The following is a 20,657-nucleotide window of genomic DNA, read 5'->3' on the forward strand; positions in this document are numbered from 1 at the left end:
TTGATTTGGAGCTGTATTATTGGTGGAGTCAAAAACAATGATACCTCTGGACTACAAATACACCTTAAAAACTAGATTCAAGGGCTAAGATAGTGATTATTATCTGGGTGTCCTTAAGAGGCAAACACATTTTAATTAAATTATATTATAATTATGTTTTAATACTTATATATATATATATGTGTGTGTGTGTGTGTGTGTGTGTGTGTGTTCAACATTTGTTTAAACCTTAGAAGTCTTTGTCAAGATTGTCATGTGATTTGATCATGCCGGCGTGGCAGTAGACTCCTAAGGGTTAAGTCCAACCTATCATTGAAACAAAAGGAATATGAATAAAACTTATACTGATCTGTGTCAAATATTAAATATATGAATTATTTTGACAGGTTAACATATTAATAAAAACATTCTGTATAAGTAGCTTGTCTTTCTTATTTTAATTATCTTTTTTAGCATTGTCTATAAATATAATTTCACAATATCATTTAAAAATTATACAACTATCATGCTCTATGGAAGTTGTAGCTAAATTGCATATACCCCTAAAACTAATCTCATTTCAATTAACGTAAAACACATTTCATTTTGAATGATATTAGACCACTTTAGCTCCCTTAGTCATTCAGAAACTATAAACTACAGCTATAAACTATAAGCCTTCATGGCAGCAAATGTTTCTTTTTTATGACAGAAGATATTTCATTTTGGCAACAGAGCCATGTAAAATGTCTCTAAAGACCAGAAAGTTTCCATCACACATGGCCTTAAATCAACTCTCTCTATCATGTATTTATCCATCTGTTGCCTTCTCACTGCTACTGCGACCACAGCAGTTAAAAATAGACTACAGCTCATCTGCACACATATAAATTGCTTAACAGATATGCCCCATATTAGATGCAGATTTTATAATCTGTTATATTACAGTGCATAAGGTCTCCTGAAAATGCATAAAACTCAGTCCTTCAATTCATTTCTAAAAATAAATTGTGCATGTATTTTTCATTGAGGTTAACTCAGCACACAATGTAAACACCAGTTATCATACCAATCATTATACTGCCTTAAATGTATGTAATGTGAGTATATATAGTATAAGCTTGTCTCACCATGGCAACAAAATTAATCACTTAATCACTTGACTCCAAGTTCTCGTTCTTCAGCCGATGCAGATTTACCTCACTTACTCATAAAACATTACGGGCACAGTGTCTTTGCACTGAGACAAATCATAGTGAATACAAATAACAGCATCAATAAATATAAATCAAGTGGGAAAAATGAAATGTAACATGTTGTTCTGGGTGTGTATATCCAGCGATGTACAGTACTTACTTACAGTGGTGCATTAAAATAAATGCTAGCACTCGCTCAAAGACACTGCTATCTGGAAAGTGTTAAGCAGGTTATTTACCTTGTTCACCATCTTAGTTTAGGATGTTAAAGGTTATAATTAGCACTAAACACAATGTATATATGTATAACGTAAATGTAAATTTTTATCAAGTGTCAAATTAATAAAAATTACCCAAATAAATTAAAATGTTTCCTAAGGAGAATGTGAATGTCTTCCCAACTTCCCAACTTTTTTTGGGATTGGAGATGTAAATTACAAACAAACATTAACAAACACACCTCCTTCCTTCAACTCCTCCCCAGCCCGACCAAGTCACATGCTGGTAAATAAAACCCTATCAGCTCCTAGCTGTAGTGGACCTTCAGGGATTCATACAAGCAAGCCTCTGTGCTCCACTTACAACAGGCATACACCTCTACCTCTTTAATGGAAAAACAGCAGGTCAAAGCTGAAAACAACACTGAGTGACAATAAGTAAGTCTGTAAACCTCCTGGTATAGTAATATGGATAAATTTCTAAGTACAACAATACTCTAAACCTATTTGTTGTTAAGAATACATTTTTTTTGCAGGTTTTGTTGCACTATACAGAGTAACTGTAACACAAGTTGACTGAGTCTGCTTTATTTTCCACGTTATGTTTCTATAAAGGCAAAAATGAAAATTTCAAATGGTGTTGTAGTAACTTAGGATAAGTACAAAATGTTACCACACAGCAACAGTGTATGCAAGACCAAAAGTGAATCACTGTAACTCTTTTGCTAACTCATGACATTGATAAACCAGTATATCTCTGGGTTGCCTGGATAGATATGAGAGGAAAAGTTTTTCAAAATAAAGACCCAGTCATTAGTAAATTTCCTTCTTACCCACCCCAGGATGCGTTTGGTGTGTGTCTTGGGTTTCTTTCTGACCCTGCTGCATGTGTCTTCCTCTCTGCTGCTGGGAGCCTTCAACATCAGGTCTTTTGGAGACAAGAAAGCCTCCAACAGCACTGTGATGGACATCATCAGCATGGACAGAAATGCCTCTGTTTTGTATTTCTCATCTAGTATTTATATTCTTTCCAACTTAATTACGAACATCCATAATTGAAAAATAAAGACAAAATAGTGTGAATAAAATAGACCCTCCTTTACTGGTAAACAACTATAGTTTTCAAATTCTGTGTCTTAAGGTTGACACACAGGTTTTGTGGCAGGTTTCCCCACAGTGACAGAAAGTATTAAAGAACAGCCTCTGCAGTAATGAGTGGTCCTAACTTAAACAATTATTAAACTCAAACGATGCAACAGTAGAGAAAGAGATGTGTTGGTTTGTAATATATCATTTAAATAAAACACTATTCCACAAGAACATTAATCAGATATGTGTTGTTTCTGGGTCTTCTGCAGATTGTCAAGCGCTATGACGTCATTCTAATCCAGGAGGTCAGAGACAGCGATCTGTCAGCAACCCGGAAACTTATGGAGTATGTCAACAAGTAAGACCACAAGGGCAAAAGGCTGTGATATTTTGTTTGACGTTTGTAGAAAGCTCCCACATTCACATTATGTTGTAAGAGAAACATAAGACAAAGCTAAAAGACAAGCTCGTCACCTTTTTGTGTGTGTGTGTGTGTGTGTTTTCTCAGAGACTCTCCTCAGCTCAGGTACAGCCACATTGTGAGTGAGCCTTTGGGTCGCAGTTCCTATAAGGAGAGATATCTGTTCGTCTACAGGTACAGAGGATCCCTTTGTGTTGACCCCATAATAGGCTAAGACTTCAAAATCTAATGTTAAGCTATCGAAGACTGTGCCAGGCTTAGGACCCCAGTGCCTTACACGTGACATAGTTAGTGGCTCAGAAAACAAGAGCATCAAGGACTGAGCCAAAATGATAATCAGGGTCGGATGATAATTTACTGCAGAGACATTTGGTTGGTGTTTACTGGAGCCAGGTTTACAGGTCTTACCTTTCTTAGTTGTGAGTCCCTCATTATGCCAATGTAGGTTCCAAAACACAGTTGGCCTGCTTCACATTTTAACACTAAACCCCTTGCAGAAGTTTTCAATTTACTGTTTTTGGCATAAAATTCATGACATACATTAATACAGTAGGTGGCACTAGACTGCTATATTTCAATAAATTAAATATTGCACATTACATAGACCTGTATGAGTTGTCTTTTGTCCCAGGGAGCAGACTGTGTCCGTGAATAAAAACTACATCTATGACGATGGCTGTGAGCCCTGTGGCACAGACACCTTCAGCAGAGAGCCCTTTGTTGTCATGTTCTCCTCCAAACAGACTGGTAGGCGAACAGAGAATGATACTGTCACCATCAGACAGCAGAGTTTCACATTTGGTGGGTGGTTCAATAAGAACAGAGCATCAAATGTGTGTAGGCTGAGATTCTGAAGTCACTGAAAAGTCACAATGAGATTTTTATAATACTTCTTACACCACTATTATCTAGAATATTATACAATAAAATTACAGCATTAGAATTTATGTCATCCAAACCAAAACACACTGTGGTTGCATTATGGTTTATGGCTCCCATGTCCAGGGCTTTTGTGTTTCTCATCCTTCAAGCATTATCTATCTTTATTTACTTTCCTGTTTTCTAGCTGTGAAGAACTTTGTTCTGGTCCCCCAGCACACCTCTCCAGAAGACGCTGTGAAGGAAATTAACGCTCTCTATGATGTGGTGGCTGATGTCCGCACTCACTGGAACACCAATGTGAACACTCTCTATGAAGTCTATGAATTCTCACACAAAAAAAATCTTAGTTGGGAGAAAAAAAGGTTGTGTTCAAATGACACATTTAATTAAAAACTAAAAACTATCCATGCTCCCCCTGCAGGACATTGTGCTGCTGGGTGACTTCAATGCAGGCTGCAATTATGTGAAAGCCTCTGACTGGCGTAATATCCGCCTCTTCACTGACGAGAGTTTTCGTTGGCTGATCAACAATGAAGCAGACACCACAGTGTCACAGACCACCTGCCCTTATGACAGGTGCATGCAAGCACACACACACACATACTGGTATGCATTCACAGACACCCACTCTTAATTCCACGTCTTGCTCTGCATTTCCAGGATTGTGGTAACAAATGACATGATGAGGGGAGTAGTGCACAGCAGTGCTGCAGTTTACAACTACATGGTCGACCTGAACCTCAGCCAGAATTTGGTAATAATTTCAGCTTTAATCATCATCCGTCATCCATCATCCTTAAGATAGTGACGTGTTATTTTAAACTTACTTTTTGGACAGGACCATACTGGTGTTTTTGCATGTTTTTGCTCAACAAATACAAATCAAACTGATTTATATTACAAAAGTATATGATTTTCTTTGGAAAATGGTCAACAATGCTAATTATACAGGATTTGTAGTTTATGACATTTACAAATCATTGACAATCCATACCCAAATTCTACTGAGTGAAACATGTTCTGGTCTTTCCCAGGCATTGGATATCAGTGACCATTTCCCTGTGGAGGTAAGACTGACTGACCAGGCTGCTGGATGAACTGTGACCCTGACAATTCAGCAAGGTCTCCAGGCTGAAACTAAACCATGATTATTCAGAAGGGAAACTCTCACCAACCACAATCAATGAATTACAATCCAAAATAAAAAAAAATCAAATTGCGTTGTTGCGTATTTGCTTCTGTAAAAGAATAGTAGAGTTTCACAGAAGTGAATAAAAAGTGAGGCACATCAAAACAATCTTATAAACGTTTACTAAGATCTTTTAAAAATGGGAAACCACTTCCTATTGGATATACAATATTTATACTGAAAATCACTTAGAAACAAAAAGTTTTGAAAGACATACTGCTACTGTTATAGAGTAAAAAGTATTTTTTACTATATTAGTAAGTGAAAAATGTTTCAGTAGTCAAAAACCAAATGTAACAGCTAAGCTACATGTAAATTGGTGGTCTGTTTCTGTTGGTGTCCACTTAAAACCATGGTCAATTTTAGATTATGAGGGCATGAAAGCAAGACTATATTTCCTTAGTGCTTTTTTTGTTTTAAAGACTCTTGAGATAAATTATTGCCAATAAGAAAACTTTATTGACACCATTCAAAAACATCAACAAATAAATCAGAACATGTATTCAGAGATTTCAGGCTAAAAACCAGTCCAAAAAAAAAAACAAATCAATGAAGACAAATCTGTTAAAGAGATGACTAAATGACAGATGCTTCCCCTACAGTGGCCTATTTAAATGCACTTTCATTAGATGTTAAGGTTGTTGAAGGTAATGTAAGGCTAGGCACTTTAAATTATTACCTGACAATAATTACTCACCTGCTAAACTCCCTCTGTCCAATCATAGGTCAGTACTCTGTCAAACACTGGATTTCTCCATGTGATGTAGAAAGGAAGATACTTATGTACAGTACAGTACAGGGTGGAGGGAAATGGATTAATTTGGCCTTTGAAAAGCAAAAAATAATACTTTTATTGTTAGCTTATGCAGGTAAGGACCTTACTGACTACTTTTGTAACCAGCCATTATTGCCAAATGCAAGAGCATGAGCAAACTACACTATATTATTTAGTTATGCAGTAAGTGAAAAATGTTTCAGTAGTAGAAAACCAAATATAAAAACTTATGTTCACAACTGGAACATTCACCCTATAGGAACCAATAAGCCAGTATTTCACAGTTTAGGCTAATTCCAGCAGAAAAATGATCTGCTAGCAAAATCTGTCACTTCAGCCGACAAAGCTCATTGTCTTTGGCCAGAAAAGAGCATATTGTTGTGCTTACCTATGTTCCTTTTTCAGAGAATGTCGTTTCAAAAATGACTACACATTTTGGGTGTCAAATCTGCCAACTCTGCTGAGAAGCTTGATAGCAGAGGCTGAGGGCCAGTCCTAGAATTAAACAATTATTTATTTTCCTCAAAATAACTGAAGTTATTAATAATTTGATCTAGCATGTTCGCTAGGATCTCACAGCTTTATGATAAATATGTTTGACTGAACCTAAGTTAGGAAGATGCTGCTAATAGCTGTATTTAAGGATTTTTGTGTGTAATTTTAACTAGTGTCACAAAGTCCCTGTAATGCCTGTATTTGTCTCAGGTTATATGCTCCCCTCTCCTCTAGCCCTTTCTCTTTCTGAGCATCTCCAGATACACACGCAGTGACTTCTGAATGGAGTCTTTGGTGATGAAGCTGACAAAGTTTTGGATGTCAGCCTCTCTGTTGGACGTTAGCTTGTCAGCGGTTGGCTTCCTCATCATGGACTTGGTGATTTGTCTGGCATGGTCTGTAAAGTGAACAGATGAACTGTCAGCTCGCAGACTCTAACAGCAGATCTACCAGATCTCAAGTTCCTTGGACACTAGCTAGTTTCTAATAAGACTCAGAAAAAATATGTGGTGGGTGTTCTGTCTGTGATTATTAAAAGTGAGAAGAACTGACAAGTCGGCTTAACTTTAATTACAGTGCACAGTCAGTTCAATGTGATGGCTTGTATTCATGGCAGGATTTTCTATCATAATTCCTAGCTGTCTGTCTTACACACATCTGCACAGATATGTTTTGATTTAATCAGTACAGCCATTTTTACAGAGGCGGTTCAAAGACTCAAAGACCCTGTTCTATGCACATAACTGCAGTAATGTTATACTACTAAAAACAACTTGCACTAAATACTTTGCCTGAATCCATCGTATGTACACACAGAATCCTGTAAACTGGTTTATAAGTATAAACTGACCAGTTCTGGGGCAGGAATATATTAATACATTGAGTGTTTCTTTGTGTGATTGTGCTATGAAAAGTTAGGACACAAACCTCCTGTTTGTGGGTTGCTAAATGACATGCAATGTACCTGGAATAGCCAACCACTTGGTCATGGTCTGTGTGGCTGTGGTGAGAACCTGTTCTTCAGGCACCAGGTGGTCTACCAGCCCTATCTTCAGCGCCTCTGACGGGTTGTAGAGCAGCCCCAACTCCAGGGACATCTCTGTGGTCCGATGGCCTACTGTGTTTACCATAGTGTCCTTAAACCTACAGGCAGCGGTAATTGTTAATTACAGCGATAGCAGTGAGAGGGATGAGCAAAAACAGTTGTCTGAGTTGAGTTGTTTAATTTACTGCACATACACAACCATCACCATTAAGTATGACTACCACACCTGTCACTGGTTTTGTCATACTTATAATTCCTTACCAAAAAGGTGCTACGATGCCAAGCTGTGTCTCATTAAGGCCAATAGAGTAACGGGGGTTGTCTGCCATTATCCTGTAGTCACATGTCAAAGATATCAAGCAGCCCCCTGCAGGACTGAAACCCTGTAGAAGAAGTGACAAGCCAGACTTGACATCTATATGCCAGACATGTTAACTTTTGTTTTCAAATACTTATCGCCATAATGTTACTGCATGACACTTGAATCCTCTTGTGATGAAGAACAATCATACATTGATTGCAGCTATGGTGACCATGTTGGAGCTATAGAGTTTCAGCCACATCTCCTGAACAGCTTTCCAGAACTCTCCACAGCGCTCTGGAGTTGTCCCATACATCTCCATAATGTCCAGCCCAGCCGAGAACACTTTGGGCACGCTCTGGATTCAAGCAACACACAAAAAAAAAATAGTCACACACTTTAGTAATGATTCACCACACGGATAAATAACATTCTACAACATTAAAGCATATATCCTGAAGTGCAATTACAAGCATATATTTGTCAGGAAAGATATCCATCCTGTAACTACTTTATCATAGATATGGAAAGTGAAAATGCTCCTGCTCTGATCAATGAAGTGATACTGCACCGAGGTGATAATGAGGCCTCGACAGCTCTTATCCATCTCCAGCTTCTCCAGGTTGATGCAGAACTCTGTGAGGAAATCTAAACTGAGGCTATTGACTGGAGGATTCTGCATATGCATCACCGCCACACCTAAAGATACAGAGAAGTTGAACAATCAGAAGTCTGGACACACTTTCCCAATGAATTCAATGAGAAAGTGTGTCCATTTGAATCACAGTGTGAGTTCATTTAAATAAAAAAAAAAAAAAAAAACCTAAGCTGTTCATAAAATCCAGATGTAAAATATTATTGCACTAAAACTCTAATGTGCCTAATTAGTGTAGTTACGAATTTATAGATTTATGTAGCACTTTACATAAGTTGCTAAGTTTGTAACTAGAGAACAATAATCAAAGTTAGAGAGTAAAGAAATATATGCTATATGCACAAACTGCTGCAGGCTCTGTATAAGGTATTTGTTACAGTTCTTGGACCTGCTCATCACCTGCTATGAGGACAAAATGTCATGACTTTCTTTTGCCATATGGTGCAAGAATTTTTAAATGCAAGAAGGCAGAAATCCAATTCCCACTTCTCTTATCTAAATAATGGAACCCAGCAATTTTGTGAAAGATGTTTAAATTAAAAAAGAGGCTGACCGATAAGTGGGAGAGATGAGGACCATGGGGATGTTGGGAAATCAAAAACAAATGTTTTACCTGTACTTTGGTCTAAATCCACTTTGATCTTAGGTGAGGTAGAGCTATTTCTCCGCTGAGCGATGACAATGGGAGGTGCATAGACTCTGCCATGACTGCTGCTGCTGCAGGAGAACAGCTGGGTGACAACACCTGCACAGACACACACACACACACACACACACATTCACCTTTGTGTAGCTGTGAGGACACACTGATATAATTGCTGCTTACCTCAACTTAAATCAAATTCTAGCCTTAAGGAGAGCCCGACCAGTACCAGTACCAGTACCAGTACCAGTACCAGACAGAGGTTTGGACACACCAATTAAAATGCCTATTTTAATATACCCTAAATGTTGCCTTGCCTAAGGACCACTGCAGTGACGTCACTTTGGATGTCCAAAAGTCAGAAGTCCATTAAAGACATTTGTTATTCGACTTTTGACTAGTCAAAATGTAATTGTAAATATCTGGAAGTCCCACTGTGGACAGTCAGAATTCAACAGTACATATGTGAAAGTAGCTTTCCCATTGAAGTCAAGGAACGATTCTTACTAGTCAACATGCCGCTGCAGATATTTTAAACTCCAGCTCTCACTAGTCATAAATACATCAGATATCGCACATGTGAAAGCTGTCTAGGTGCCTGACAAACCCTGGAGGTCTGATGTGTAACTCCGTAGCTAAGAGCTCTGCAGTCCCTGTACGTGACCTTTGCCCCAGTGTGTTGAGCACAGGCAGCACTGCTAACGCTGATGTCGGCCGCAGATCTTATTTTTAACTACTGCTGTTTGAATGACGGTCAAAAATCTTTGCGCACATACTGTCCAAGTGCAACGTTACCTGACATACCTGAGAAGCCGCATTTGTTTCTCAGTGCAGCTCTTAATGCCATTTCGTCTGCTCAACCTGACGCCGCGGAGGGAGACAAATACCAACAACAGAACTAGCCCAGGCTGTTCCTGTGGTTCTTCCTCTTCGGTCTGGCAGACAGGCCGCTACAAGGCCCCACTGCTGCCCTCTTCTGGTTGCTCCTGTCTATCAGTGAGTATAGTGCAGGGGTGGGCAACCCATGTTCCTCGACGACCACTGCCCTGCTTGTTTTCCAACCCGCCTCACTCTACTCAGTGCTGCTTACCTGGATCAGGTGTGCTCAGCCAATCAGAAGCTGGAAGATACCAATTCACGTTGTCTTCCCCATCCCATCATCTGATCATGAAGGGATTAGTATGTTTGTATCTTTGTTATGGGGTGCTGCAATTTAAAAAAAACACACTAATGACTACTAAGCAGAAGAGCAGAAAGAAAATACAACCCGCCTGCAGGAGACAATGTGACTGACTAGTGATAGTCAGTGATTCACCACTAGTAGATTCACAATGTCACCAAGCTTCCAGTCCAAGACAAATGTGCAAATATCGCTATGGTGAGACGACTGGTTTTAATCACATGACCCTTTGGAAGGGACCAACCTCTAGGTTGGGAACCACAAGACTGAACTGAACTGTACATTAAGTTAATAAAACTAGCTCCACATTAACCAGCTACAACACTGTGCTGTGTACATACTGAGCAGTATCACCAACAGTAATAACAATCTTATATCTGATAACACCAGGCCAGTTACAGGCTCCATTATTTTCTGTAGAATGAAACAATATTGTAAAAGTTTCAAGACATCCTGGTTAAGAAATAATTATGACATTAAAATGAAGTTTAGCTAACAAGGTGAAAAAGAAAGGAAGTCAATTTAAAAGGAACTTGTGATTGATTGGTCTGTTGGCTAAAGTGCACAGGTTAGTGTTAACAGTAAGGGATGGGGGAGAGAGTGAGAGAGAGGCACAGAGAGTGTAAGGCACAGGCAAAGCACAAGTGTGTACCCGAAGCAGAGAGATACACCAGCCACTAAAGCTCCTCTGAATCAGTGAGTAAAATATTTTATCCTTAAGTTAAAACGCAAATGTTTGTGTGTGTAATTTTTGTAGTTATGAACATTGGTGTATAATTTTAGGTGTTGTTTTTTTCCCTTTTGGTGGTTGTATGTAAAATGGATAATTTGACTTTTAATTGACCCATTTTCAAAGACACAGATTGTTGTGGTCAGAGATAAAAAGTAATACCAAAAGTTTTTGATAAATCTTTGATAAATGGGCCCAAACTGTGTTTATACTGAATATGTTTGCCTCTTTTGTGTGTTTTGAGAATCGACCTTTTGAGAAGCTTTCTCAAAAGGTTGATTTAGGGATTTGAAACTAATTAAAGCTGGAGAGATGTAGAGACAGGCATATAGTGTTTTAATATAGGGTTTATATCCTGTATGGATGTGTAACTATATGTGTGTTTATTCAGATATGGAGAGCTAATCGTACATTACATGCATATTTATGTGTGGTTTCTTGTGGCTGTGTCCCTCTGTGTTTTTCTCTTTTGTTGTGACCAGGCAGCACTTTTCCACCTTCACCATCCCCTTCAGTTTTAACTGTGATCGAGCATCATAGGAAATCCATCAGAGTGCGTCACCTCGGTGTGTGTACTCTCCCCTGCTGCTTTGTCCGCTTTCGCCTTTTCTGTCCAACCCCACCCTCTGTCATCACGGATGTCATGGAGTTGGGAGACATGGGCAGTGGATGTGAAGATGAAAACTGTGGCTTCCCACAGGACTGCCTCAACCAAGAGTGCCAGCTGGAACCTGTGTTTGGATTGATTGAGTTAGGTGGGTAAAAAACAAAAATGTTATGCATGATGCTTTAGAAAAGGACACATCAATAACTTCATGTGGCTAAAGGAAATTGTGTTGTATGGACAGTACAAATAAAACTATAGCACCACGCGTTACCTTCAATATTTAAGGAATATTGCTATATTATAATATTATATAATATTGAAATATATAGAAAGATCAAGTAAAAGTTTGTGGTCAATTAATGTATGGCACAGCAATACTTTAAAAACCTGAAAAGAAAACTGGACAAGGGAAACATGGATGTTTTAAAAATGTTACCATAAGTCATCTCATCTACACCTCTGCAAAAAACTGCACCTTCAGCTTTTTCAACTGTGACATAAAACGATTTCTCTGAACTAAAGTTTAATTCTGATTAAAAAAAGAAACAACATTTCATTTTGCAGTGGTCACAACTGTAATTTACATTCCACTGATGCTCTCTGGACTTCTGGGAAATATTCTAACAATTCTGGTGGTTTGGTTGCGTCCACATATGAGAAGCTCTACCTACCTTTACCTGAGCAGCATGGCTGTCAGTGATCTGGTGATACTATTACTGCTTCCTTTGGATCTATATAAGGTACACACACACACACACACACACGCACGCACGCACGCACGCACACACACACACAACATCACAACAGAACATCTTTCTTTGCACTGAGCTAGTTGCTCAAACAGACAAACCAACTTGATTCACATTGACAATAAACACAGAAAACTTTTGTCTTGTCGACAGATCCATCAGACATCGTTTTGTAAATTTATTTACCGTTCAGAAGATCTTTTTCTTTCTCTATTTGTGTTTGCTGCTGCAGTGTTTACTGTCTATTGTCTATGGCTGCATTTTTGATTTCTCCTACTACGGGCAAGGCCACGGGTCAAACAGGAAATGTGCTCTAGTTAATCGCGCATTAATAAAATTAGTGCTGTTAAAATTAATTTTCACCCTGATGTTAAGCTTAATTAAGCTTCCTGTTGAGAAAACCAGTGTGTAACAACAGTGGTTTAAACAAGTCTTTACTCTCTGCCCCTCAGGGGGAATCCCTGCTGCAAAATTAAGTTTTCTTCTCTTACACTCAGGGATCATATTGTACTCAGGAGGTTTGTACGTCAGTCTATCGTTTCCTGCAGCAAAAAAAAAAAAAGATCAAATAATATTTAAATGCATTTGGTTAATAATTATGTATAAACTACATAATTATTTAATTTAGAACTATTATTGTGGTAATATTGTTGTACTTATCTCTTGGGATTTTTTTGCACATTTTGTAGTAATTGTTGCAGTTCTGAAAATTATTGTAGTTTAGGACACAGAGCACGAGAGAAATTTTATGCTTTTATTTTTAAATTTTAGGGCTTTATTAACAGAAATGGAGGGCTATTAAGTAATGAAAAACAGAGTTACAGGAAGCTACTTTTTCTACAATAGTCTAGTAAAACAATCCACACAGCCAATGACACTAACTAAGGGACATGGCTAGAGTACTGCAGGATATCTGAATCAGACTAAACTAGAAACCCCAAGGTAAAGAAACCAAACAGATAAAGCAAAACAGGATAATGTTAAACAACTCATGATTGCTACAGGAGAAACAAACATTACACAGATAATAGGAATACAAATAGAAGTACAAGGTGTAAAATGAACAACGTGAGAAAAAACAGAATCCAAAAGGTAAAAAGAGGCAAAGGCCAGGATTCAAACAGGAAGGTAAGCAGATATGGTACAAGGTCAATAATATATGAGGTTCTGGCAACTGGTGATGGTGAGAGACAGATATAAATGCAAGGAGCACAATGATGGGAAACAGGTAAAAACAATGTGTGATGGTGAACAGGGACTAAACAGGCAGAGTAAAATGATGTCTGTTTTAATTTCAGAGGAACTACAACTGTGGTTCGCATGGTTGGTCTTACAACCAGAATAACAACTGCTGTCACATCAACAGACCTATGTCTGCTGAAAAAATATCAGAAATCCTTCCAGCACGTCCCAGCTGCTGGTTTCTGCCACTTTTTGCTGCCAGCTGCCACCACACTCTGTGACAGCTGAGATGATCTCCTGTAATGATCATGGGCTGCCAGTTTCTCTCCCCAAAATAGTCAGGACATCACAAAGAAATTTTCTTCAGCTGATGGACAGAGTCCACTGCCACATTCCTCGTTAGTAATTTCTCGTTGAAAAAATCTTGAGCAAAACTGAAGAAAATGCGAGTGAGGACTAGAGAGAAAATAGGAAGGGGCTCTAGGAGCTAGTGTGACTGAGTAGTGATAGCCAGATTCACAGTGTCATCAAGCTACAAGTCTCCGCTATTTTGTATGGATGAAAGAGAATTGCTGCAGTGTGTGACCGCTGCATTAACTATCTTTCATATGCCTCTTTGCAGGGCATCAACCACTGGACTAAAACTAAATGTACATAAATAAAAGAAAAAAATGGAATAAACAAAATAAAAATAAAATAATAAAAACTCAACCAGCTACAACAGTGTGCTATGTACATATTTAGCAGTATCATTAATAAAAATTTGTCTGAAACATGCTCCAAATGCATTGAACATGGGTTTGTAAATTCGAGAATGTGCTCTCTAGACAAGGTTCTTGCACAACTGAGTGTGATAGTTGTGTTTGGAATAAATGAAAATGTAGATGTTATGAGGGTAAAATGATTGTTCTGTCTCTCCCAGCTCTGGAGGCCCAGACCCTGGCCCCTGGGAGACCTTGCCTGTAAGCTGACAGTCTTCCTCTCAGAGTGCTGCACCTTCTGCACCATTCTCCACATCACCTTTCTCTCCCTGGAGAGGTACCTGGCGGTCTGCTGGCCAATCACTGCCAAGACCTTGGTGACGCGGCGCAGAACCAGGGCTCTTATTGGCTGCCTCTGGCTCTGCGCGGTCATCAGTGCAGCACCAGTGTTGGTCATGGTTGGAGTGGAGGAAGTTGAGGGAGAGGAGCTCGGGCTCAACAGGTGGAGGGAGGGAGGAGGCTGGACAGGCAGGGAAGGACAACAGGGAGGGTTAGCAGTAGATGGAGGGGAAAGAGGAAGTGGATACGTGGCCTCTATTGATGGAGGATTAGAGGGAATAAAGTGGGAAGAAAGTGAGACAAAAGACTGGGGTGAACAAGTTGGGGAGTTAAAAGTGTTTGGAGAGAAAATGAAGGCAAAAGTCGGAATAAAAGAAATGGATGGAAGGAAACAAGGAAATGGAGGAGAAACAAGAGATAAAACACAAGCAGGTGAGGAGGGAGGTGAAGAAGAAGGAAAAATGGAAACTGACAGAAAGCAGCAAAATAAAATGAAAGAAGATGAGGGAGGAGGAAGGGAAGAAGACATTGATAGAGGTCATGGAGGAAAGATTGACAAGAGGGAGTGCCGCTGCACACAATACGCTGTCTCCTCTGGACTACTGTCCACCATGACTATTGTCTCCAACTTGTACTTCCTGGTCCCATTCTGCATCCTGGGACTGGTCTACAGCCTGATTGGACGGACACTGTGGCTCCGTCCTCAAAGCAGTCGTAAGGACCAGAGTCACCGACACACTGTCAAAATGCTAGGTGAGAAACACAAACTGGCCAACACCTTCAGGGACTTACTGTAATGAAAACATACAGATATTAGCATTCAGCCATAATTGCATAAACCGATAAACAGCAGTGGCTGGTGATTATTTGCTATGATGGAGCAAATAACACTTCCCCAAAATGAAAACCATATGATGTTATACCACCGATGCTGGAAACAATTGCCAAATAAAGTTTTACAAGGTTAGCATATTTGTCAAAATCTCAATTTAAACACTTAAGTTTAATATATTGTTAAACTTAAGTGTTTAAATCATTGTCATATATTGATAAAACTCTTATCTAACTGTTCAGGTTATGTTATAGTGTTTTTCTTGTATATTTACACAATCACTTGCTTTTGATTGGATAGCACTACGTTTTAGCAACTGATGTAAACATTACTAAAGCACAATCCAGGACAGTATTCAGATTACTTAATTACAGGATTATCATCTGTTATTTTATAGGGGAGTGTTTTTTTCTCAGTTATTGATGATTCCAAATTTCTCTTCCTATGTTCTTCTCCTTCACCTGGTCCTCGCTCTCTCTACCTCCTCCAGGTGTGATTGTCTTGGCGTTTGTCCTGTGCTGGCTGCCCTTCCATGTTGGTCGGACCATATTTTCTCTTTCTCTGAGCACTGCTATTGAAAGACAGGAATTTTACATGAACACAAACTCACAGTTAGACAACGACACCCTCTCTGATGGCACAGACACACATCATGTTACTAAACCCACTAACCCCTCAGACATGCATTTGGAGACTCTCTCCAAGGCTGAAACGATGACTGCCCATGCTCGCACGGACGAAGAGGAAATATTGTGTGACATGTGTTCAAAGACAGAGGTAAAAACCAGCAGACACACAGATGTAGACACACACTTGGCAGACACAGAAGCTGAAATGCACACTGATGTGGGCACACATTCTGATGAGATGAGCACAGACAAGCATTTATATGCTCATATTATATCACACGCCAGAGGGCAACATATAAACACTGGCACGAGCACACATGATCTAGATCCTGATATTGTAGATCCAAACACATATGCTGTGACACCTACCAACCTATACAACGATAACACACACAACCACACCAGCTTCAACAATACCTACACGCACCTTGACACACATTTTTTCTACTACCTGTCTCAGTATTTCAATCTGGTGTCCTCTGTCCTTTTCTACCTCAGTGCTGCTGTCAATCCTTTACTGTACAACCTGATGTCTGCCAGATACAGACATGCTGTACACAGCCTCATACACACACATTCTACCACGCAGTCTCACCAAGTGCGCACAACACGACACTCCACCACCACTTTGTAAGGGCAAAGTCTGTATGCACGGGGATGAAAAACACAGGTCTCACTAATCACGTTAATAATGGCTGGATTCCATTTATATCTTAGCTGGTTAGCTTAGGGAAAAGAAGAAATATGTATATTTTTGTGTTTCCCTGGTCAATGTTTTCTTGCTAGGCCATAGGAAGAGGGCTATGTCCTGGGTAGCAGGTTTATTGGAATAACACCTGCAATATGTCACATGACTGCCAGGAAAAACACACCTTCATCTGGGTCATTCAGGCTGCTGAAGCCCCATAAAGCTTAATTAAATGAAGTTTAATTATGATGCTCTAAATATGTGCATGGATACACAGACGTACAAGCACACATACACATACACATTCACACCAGTGCACACAGACATGCACACACACAATAGGGCTATCATTTTGATTCATGTAGTTTCATACAGCCTTATGTGTTCTGGTGTAACTTATATTACATTACATGTACTGTTGTGTCAGACACTGATATAAATGTCTTTATTTAATTCACAGTTGAGGTTTTATGTCTGTGAAGGAGGCTATATCTTTACCCATGCTAGTGTGTCTTTCAGCAGGAAACACTTCAGAATAGATTTCCTGAAGTGTGGTGGACACACTGGCCTCAGGCTGCAGAACAATTGATTTGATTGTGTCAGTAATGCCAGCCATTGTTGCCATGAAATCCGGTCTTTTTTTAGAAATATGTATATAGTTATAAATTAAAGACTTGATTCCAAATTATATGAGTATGAGAAATGTTTAAAATAAAAAAGTAGTTTACTCAGACTGTGTAATATAATCCAAATAAGATACAACTTGCCAATATTATGCACATTACAGATTCTGTATGATGTGATGTTTTTATTTTGTGAAATACAAGTTGCACAATTGGAGGATCTGATATATTTGTTCTTTGTGTGATTGCGTTGGACATGAAAGTAATCCATATAACATAAAACTGTTTGTGTCATTTTATATTTTCGGTTTATTTGTTATAGGCTTTGATTTGCCTGTGATTAAAACTTAATTATAAAGTTACCTGACATACAAAATGCTTGCCATTGGTTCAGATGTTGCTGTTAAAGACTGCAGGTGTACAGGTGACAGTCACCAAAATGCTGGATTGTACGTTTCTAGTCAGATTGATGTATTTCTTTTTCCTATTAGAAACAAAAACAGAATATTTAACATAGAACAGAGATACACACTCATATTTCAAATATTTTACCATATGTTCAGAATTTATAACAGTTTTAGCTGCCGACTAAAACCGTTTTGCCACTGATGGAGCTGGTGAGTCCTGTCCTTCTTAGGATAAACAACAGTGGAGGTTGACAGAGGGGAAATCACGGCCACCTTTGACCAGGTCGGTGCTGAGTTTAAAACCAAATTTGCGGTCAACTGGAAAGGCCAGCAAACTTTTAAAGACTTTTCTCACTGTACAGTAGCTTAAATATAACGTGACATCAACAGCCAGTTAGCACAGCTTAGCACAAAGTCCTAAAACCTACTAGCTTACTAAGACCTTACTGCTTTTTACTTGTATTTTTTACTACTCTATCCTAAATACCATTTAAAAAATAGACAACATCCCAGTAATATCTAAATAAACCTAAGCGACTGCATATACAGTCTTTCTAGCCCTAACCTAAAAGCAGATCATACTGGATTTCCTACATTCTGTGACAGGGTTGCCACGTTTTCTATGCACATCTCAGTATTTGGACAGTTTGTTTGTCATGTTTGTGTGCATACTCACCCTGCATGTATCCAGACTTTGTACCCAGCGACAGAAGCTTGAGCACACTGTTGCTTTCCTGCTGAACTGTGAGCGACAGCAACTCTGCTGTTGATTTTTGTTTTCACACCAGTTACAGCTGCACTGGATGCTGCGATGGGAACAAACTGCAGTACTTCCCCAAAGACTGTAGACTCTCTATATGACATTGCCAGGTATGCAAAATGGCAGCAATTTACAATTTGTATTTCTTGAGTTACTCTTTTAAAGTCTTGCATAAAGAACACCGTGCTAGGCACATTTCAAAACCATTTAGGAAGCTACACAGAAATTACAGTTACTGACAGTAGTGAGATAAGACTCTGTCTTGTACAGAAAAACAAAACAGATTTGGGTGATTTGGGTGAGCTAGTTGATCTTCAGATTAGGGGCAGGAATAACATGGTGGTTTAGCTGATATGAAAAAAGATTGATGTAAGCTGAGACTACATCAGCTCTGTGGTCGATCGGAAGGCCGGCTGTGAGGCAGCTGAGTGACCACATCAGTTCAACCCAGAATGCTGTAACTCTCCAGCCATGCAGACGTGGTCCCCGATGCCTCCCTGGATGCCTCCCTGGCCTCTCTGCTGTCCCTGAACTCCTCCTGGGCTCTGGAGCAGCAGTACTGCACTCTGCAGAGAGGTATGACACAACAGCAGAGATTCGCCTTCAACCATGACCTCTATGGCCTCTTTGGAGGAAACATCACAGTAAGAGAATGCATCATAATGGTTTTTAGATTAGTATCTATTACTACTACTATTGCATGTTCTTTGTTCATCTTGGCAGGCAGAAACACAAGCTATACAGGGTTTCCGCTGTCATGGCATTTAAAGATGTTTATTCTCAATTCCCAAAGCAAGAGAGTTTGATTAATTATACGAGTTGCGAAGAAATAGCCTTTGGCCACACATGCAGACCGTTTCAAATGCATGGATGACATAGGATAGCTTTATCTAAAGGGTTAAGCATACAATTTTCTGTGTGCTGTGATTTCATTGCAGGTAAGTTATGGGGGTGTGGGGGTGGTTGCCCTGGCCCTCTCGGTTCTGTTTGAGATGCTAGCCCATCATCAGACCACAGGCTCGAGTAGCCCAGAGGAACGCCGCCCACCTCCTAACCCCATACGCAGGATGTTCGGGGCTGACACAAGGTCGCACATCGGCTTCATTGCCAGTGAGTTCCTCAAACAGGTAGATGGGAATTCTGTTGTTAAGGGAAACAAATGATGTAGGCTATCGAGTTATAATTGATGGTCATTTACATCTATAGTCTAAATTTAATTAACAATAAATCATTTTCAATAATAACAGAATCTAGCGTCTGAAGACATGATAATAAAAAAAATAATAATAATAACACATTTTAACCATTATCTACCATGCAGATTCCTAGAGCAACTAATGACCAAGACAAGATGGTAGCACTGCTGGAGAGTTCTGAGAGAAAGCTGCAGTTGGAGCTGGAGGGGTTGTATGGCAGGATGATGTCTCTGGAGAGAAGTGCTCTCAACTCTGCTGCGGTCAGCTTCATCTGTGACACAAAGCACCAGAATCACAAATAATATTTGTGGTTCTTGTACATGTTATTATCACTTCCTTTGGTGTGATTACTCCTATAATGGCTACTAAGTATGGGGCTGGTAGTAATCATTCACTGAAACGTAACTAGTGGTTTGGCCGATTAATTCTGGGATAGTACACAAAGAAAGTGTAGTAAACCTTGTCTTAAATGTCAAACATGTGGTCAAAAATTGTAAGTGTTAGAGTGTAGGAGCGTAAAGCCATTCTTGTTTATTTTTAAGTGCAGGTAAAGCAGTGGGTAAACGGAGCTGCTCTCCACATCCACATCTTGCTCCACTGGAAACGTCTCACAAATTTCTCAGCCAGGGAAGTCTTAAGTCTGGACTACCTACGTCGTGTTGAGCATCTACTCAAGACCTACAGAGAGTATCTCCTCAAAGCAGTACAGCTCTTCTCTTTCATAACAAACACTGAAATTTTCATATAGATAGGAGAAATTGTTTTCTTATGCAGTTTACTGTGTAGAGACAAAACAATCCCTAAAATAACCACCAGAGATCATCAGGCTGCTCTTTACTAAAGAAGTGATGAAATACAACCAAATAATCCAAATGGAGATTATACAGAAGGGAAAGAGAGCTACAGAGTGAGTCATTCTTTTATATTATGACTCATGAGCGTTAACCTGATTCACTTTTTGCCAGTGTCCATCCTATGTTGACTCAAACTGCAAAGTGTGGTCTAACGGAGCCCATAGATACACCAATTTTTAAAACCAGTTTCAACTAAAATGAAACATTTATTTCCAGACTATTGTATTAGATGGTTTTAGTTTTAAGAAATGACTTTAGAGCTGAAAATATTTGCACTTTTGATTATATAAAA

At 39.2% G+C, this 20,657-nt stretch overlaps 3 protein-coding genes across 4 annotated transcripts; 2 read left to right on the top strand and 1 right to left on the bottom strand.

Moving 5' to 3' along the window:
• The first annotated feature begins 2,224 nt into the window (after window positions 1–2,224).
• On the top strand, window positions 2,225–4,980 carry dnase1 (deoxyribonuclease I). The gene is made up of 8 exons (XM_026324249.1): window positions 2,225–2,374; window positions 2,752–2,840; window positions 2,991–3,077; window positions 3,535–3,650; window positions 3,970–4,082; window positions 4,207–4,361; window positions 4,446–4,539; window positions 4,820–4,980. The coding sequence occupies exons 1-8, from the start codon at window positions 2,237–2,239 to the stop codon at window positions 4,880–4,882; spliced, it is 855 nt and encodes a 284-aa protein (XP_026180034.1). The 5' UTR covers window positions 2,225–2,236; the 3' UTR covers window positions 4,883–4,980.
• Window positions 4,981–6,160: 1,180 nt separating this feature from the next.
• Window positions 6,161–9,822, bottom strand: eci1 (enoyl-CoA delta isomerase 1). Of its 2 annotated transcripts, none has more exons than XM_026324234.1 (7): window positions 9,693–9,822; window positions 8,859–8,990; window positions 8,162–8,289; window positions 7,802–7,948; window positions 7,551–7,672; window positions 7,209–7,387; window positions 6,161–6,641 (listed from the first exon to the last, which is right to left on the bottom strand). In XM_026324234.1, the coding sequence occupies exons 1-7, from the start codon at window positions 9,733–9,735 to the stop codon at window positions 6,475–6,477; spliced, it is 918 nt and encodes a 305-aa protein (XP_026180019.1). In that variant the 5' UTR covers window positions 9,736–9,822; the 3' UTR covers window positions 6,161–6,474. The 2 variants fall into 2 exon arrangements, with proteins under 2 accessions (XP_026180019.1, XP_026180018.1); XM_026324233.1 differs by having other exon boundaries at window positions 9,684–9,815.
• Window positions 9,823–11,441: 1,619 nt separating this feature from the next.
• LOC113140524 (growth hormone secretagogue receptor type 1-like) lies at window positions 11,442–19,083 on the top strand. Its single transcript, XM_026324383.2, has 7 exons — window positions 11,442–11,553; window positions 11,970–12,145; window positions 14,259–15,129; window positions 15,699–15,756; window positions 16,255–16,467; window positions 18,785–18,959; window positions 19,039–19,083. The coding sequence occupies exons 1-7, from the start codon at window positions 11,442–11,444 to the stop codon at window positions 19,081–19,083; spliced, it is 1,650 nt and encodes a 549-aa protein (XP_026180168.2).
• The last annotated feature ends 1,574 nt before the right edge of the window (window positions 19,084–20,657 follow it).

The sequence above is a fragment of the Mastacembelus armatus genome, chromosome 8, assembly GCF_900324485.2.
Source record: "Mastacembelus armatus chromosome 8, fMasArm1.2, whole genome shotgun sequence".
In the NCBI taxonomy this organism is placed as follows: Eukaryota; Metazoa; Chordata; class Actinopteri; order Synbranchiformes; family Mastacembelidae; genus Mastacembelus; species Mastacembelus armatus.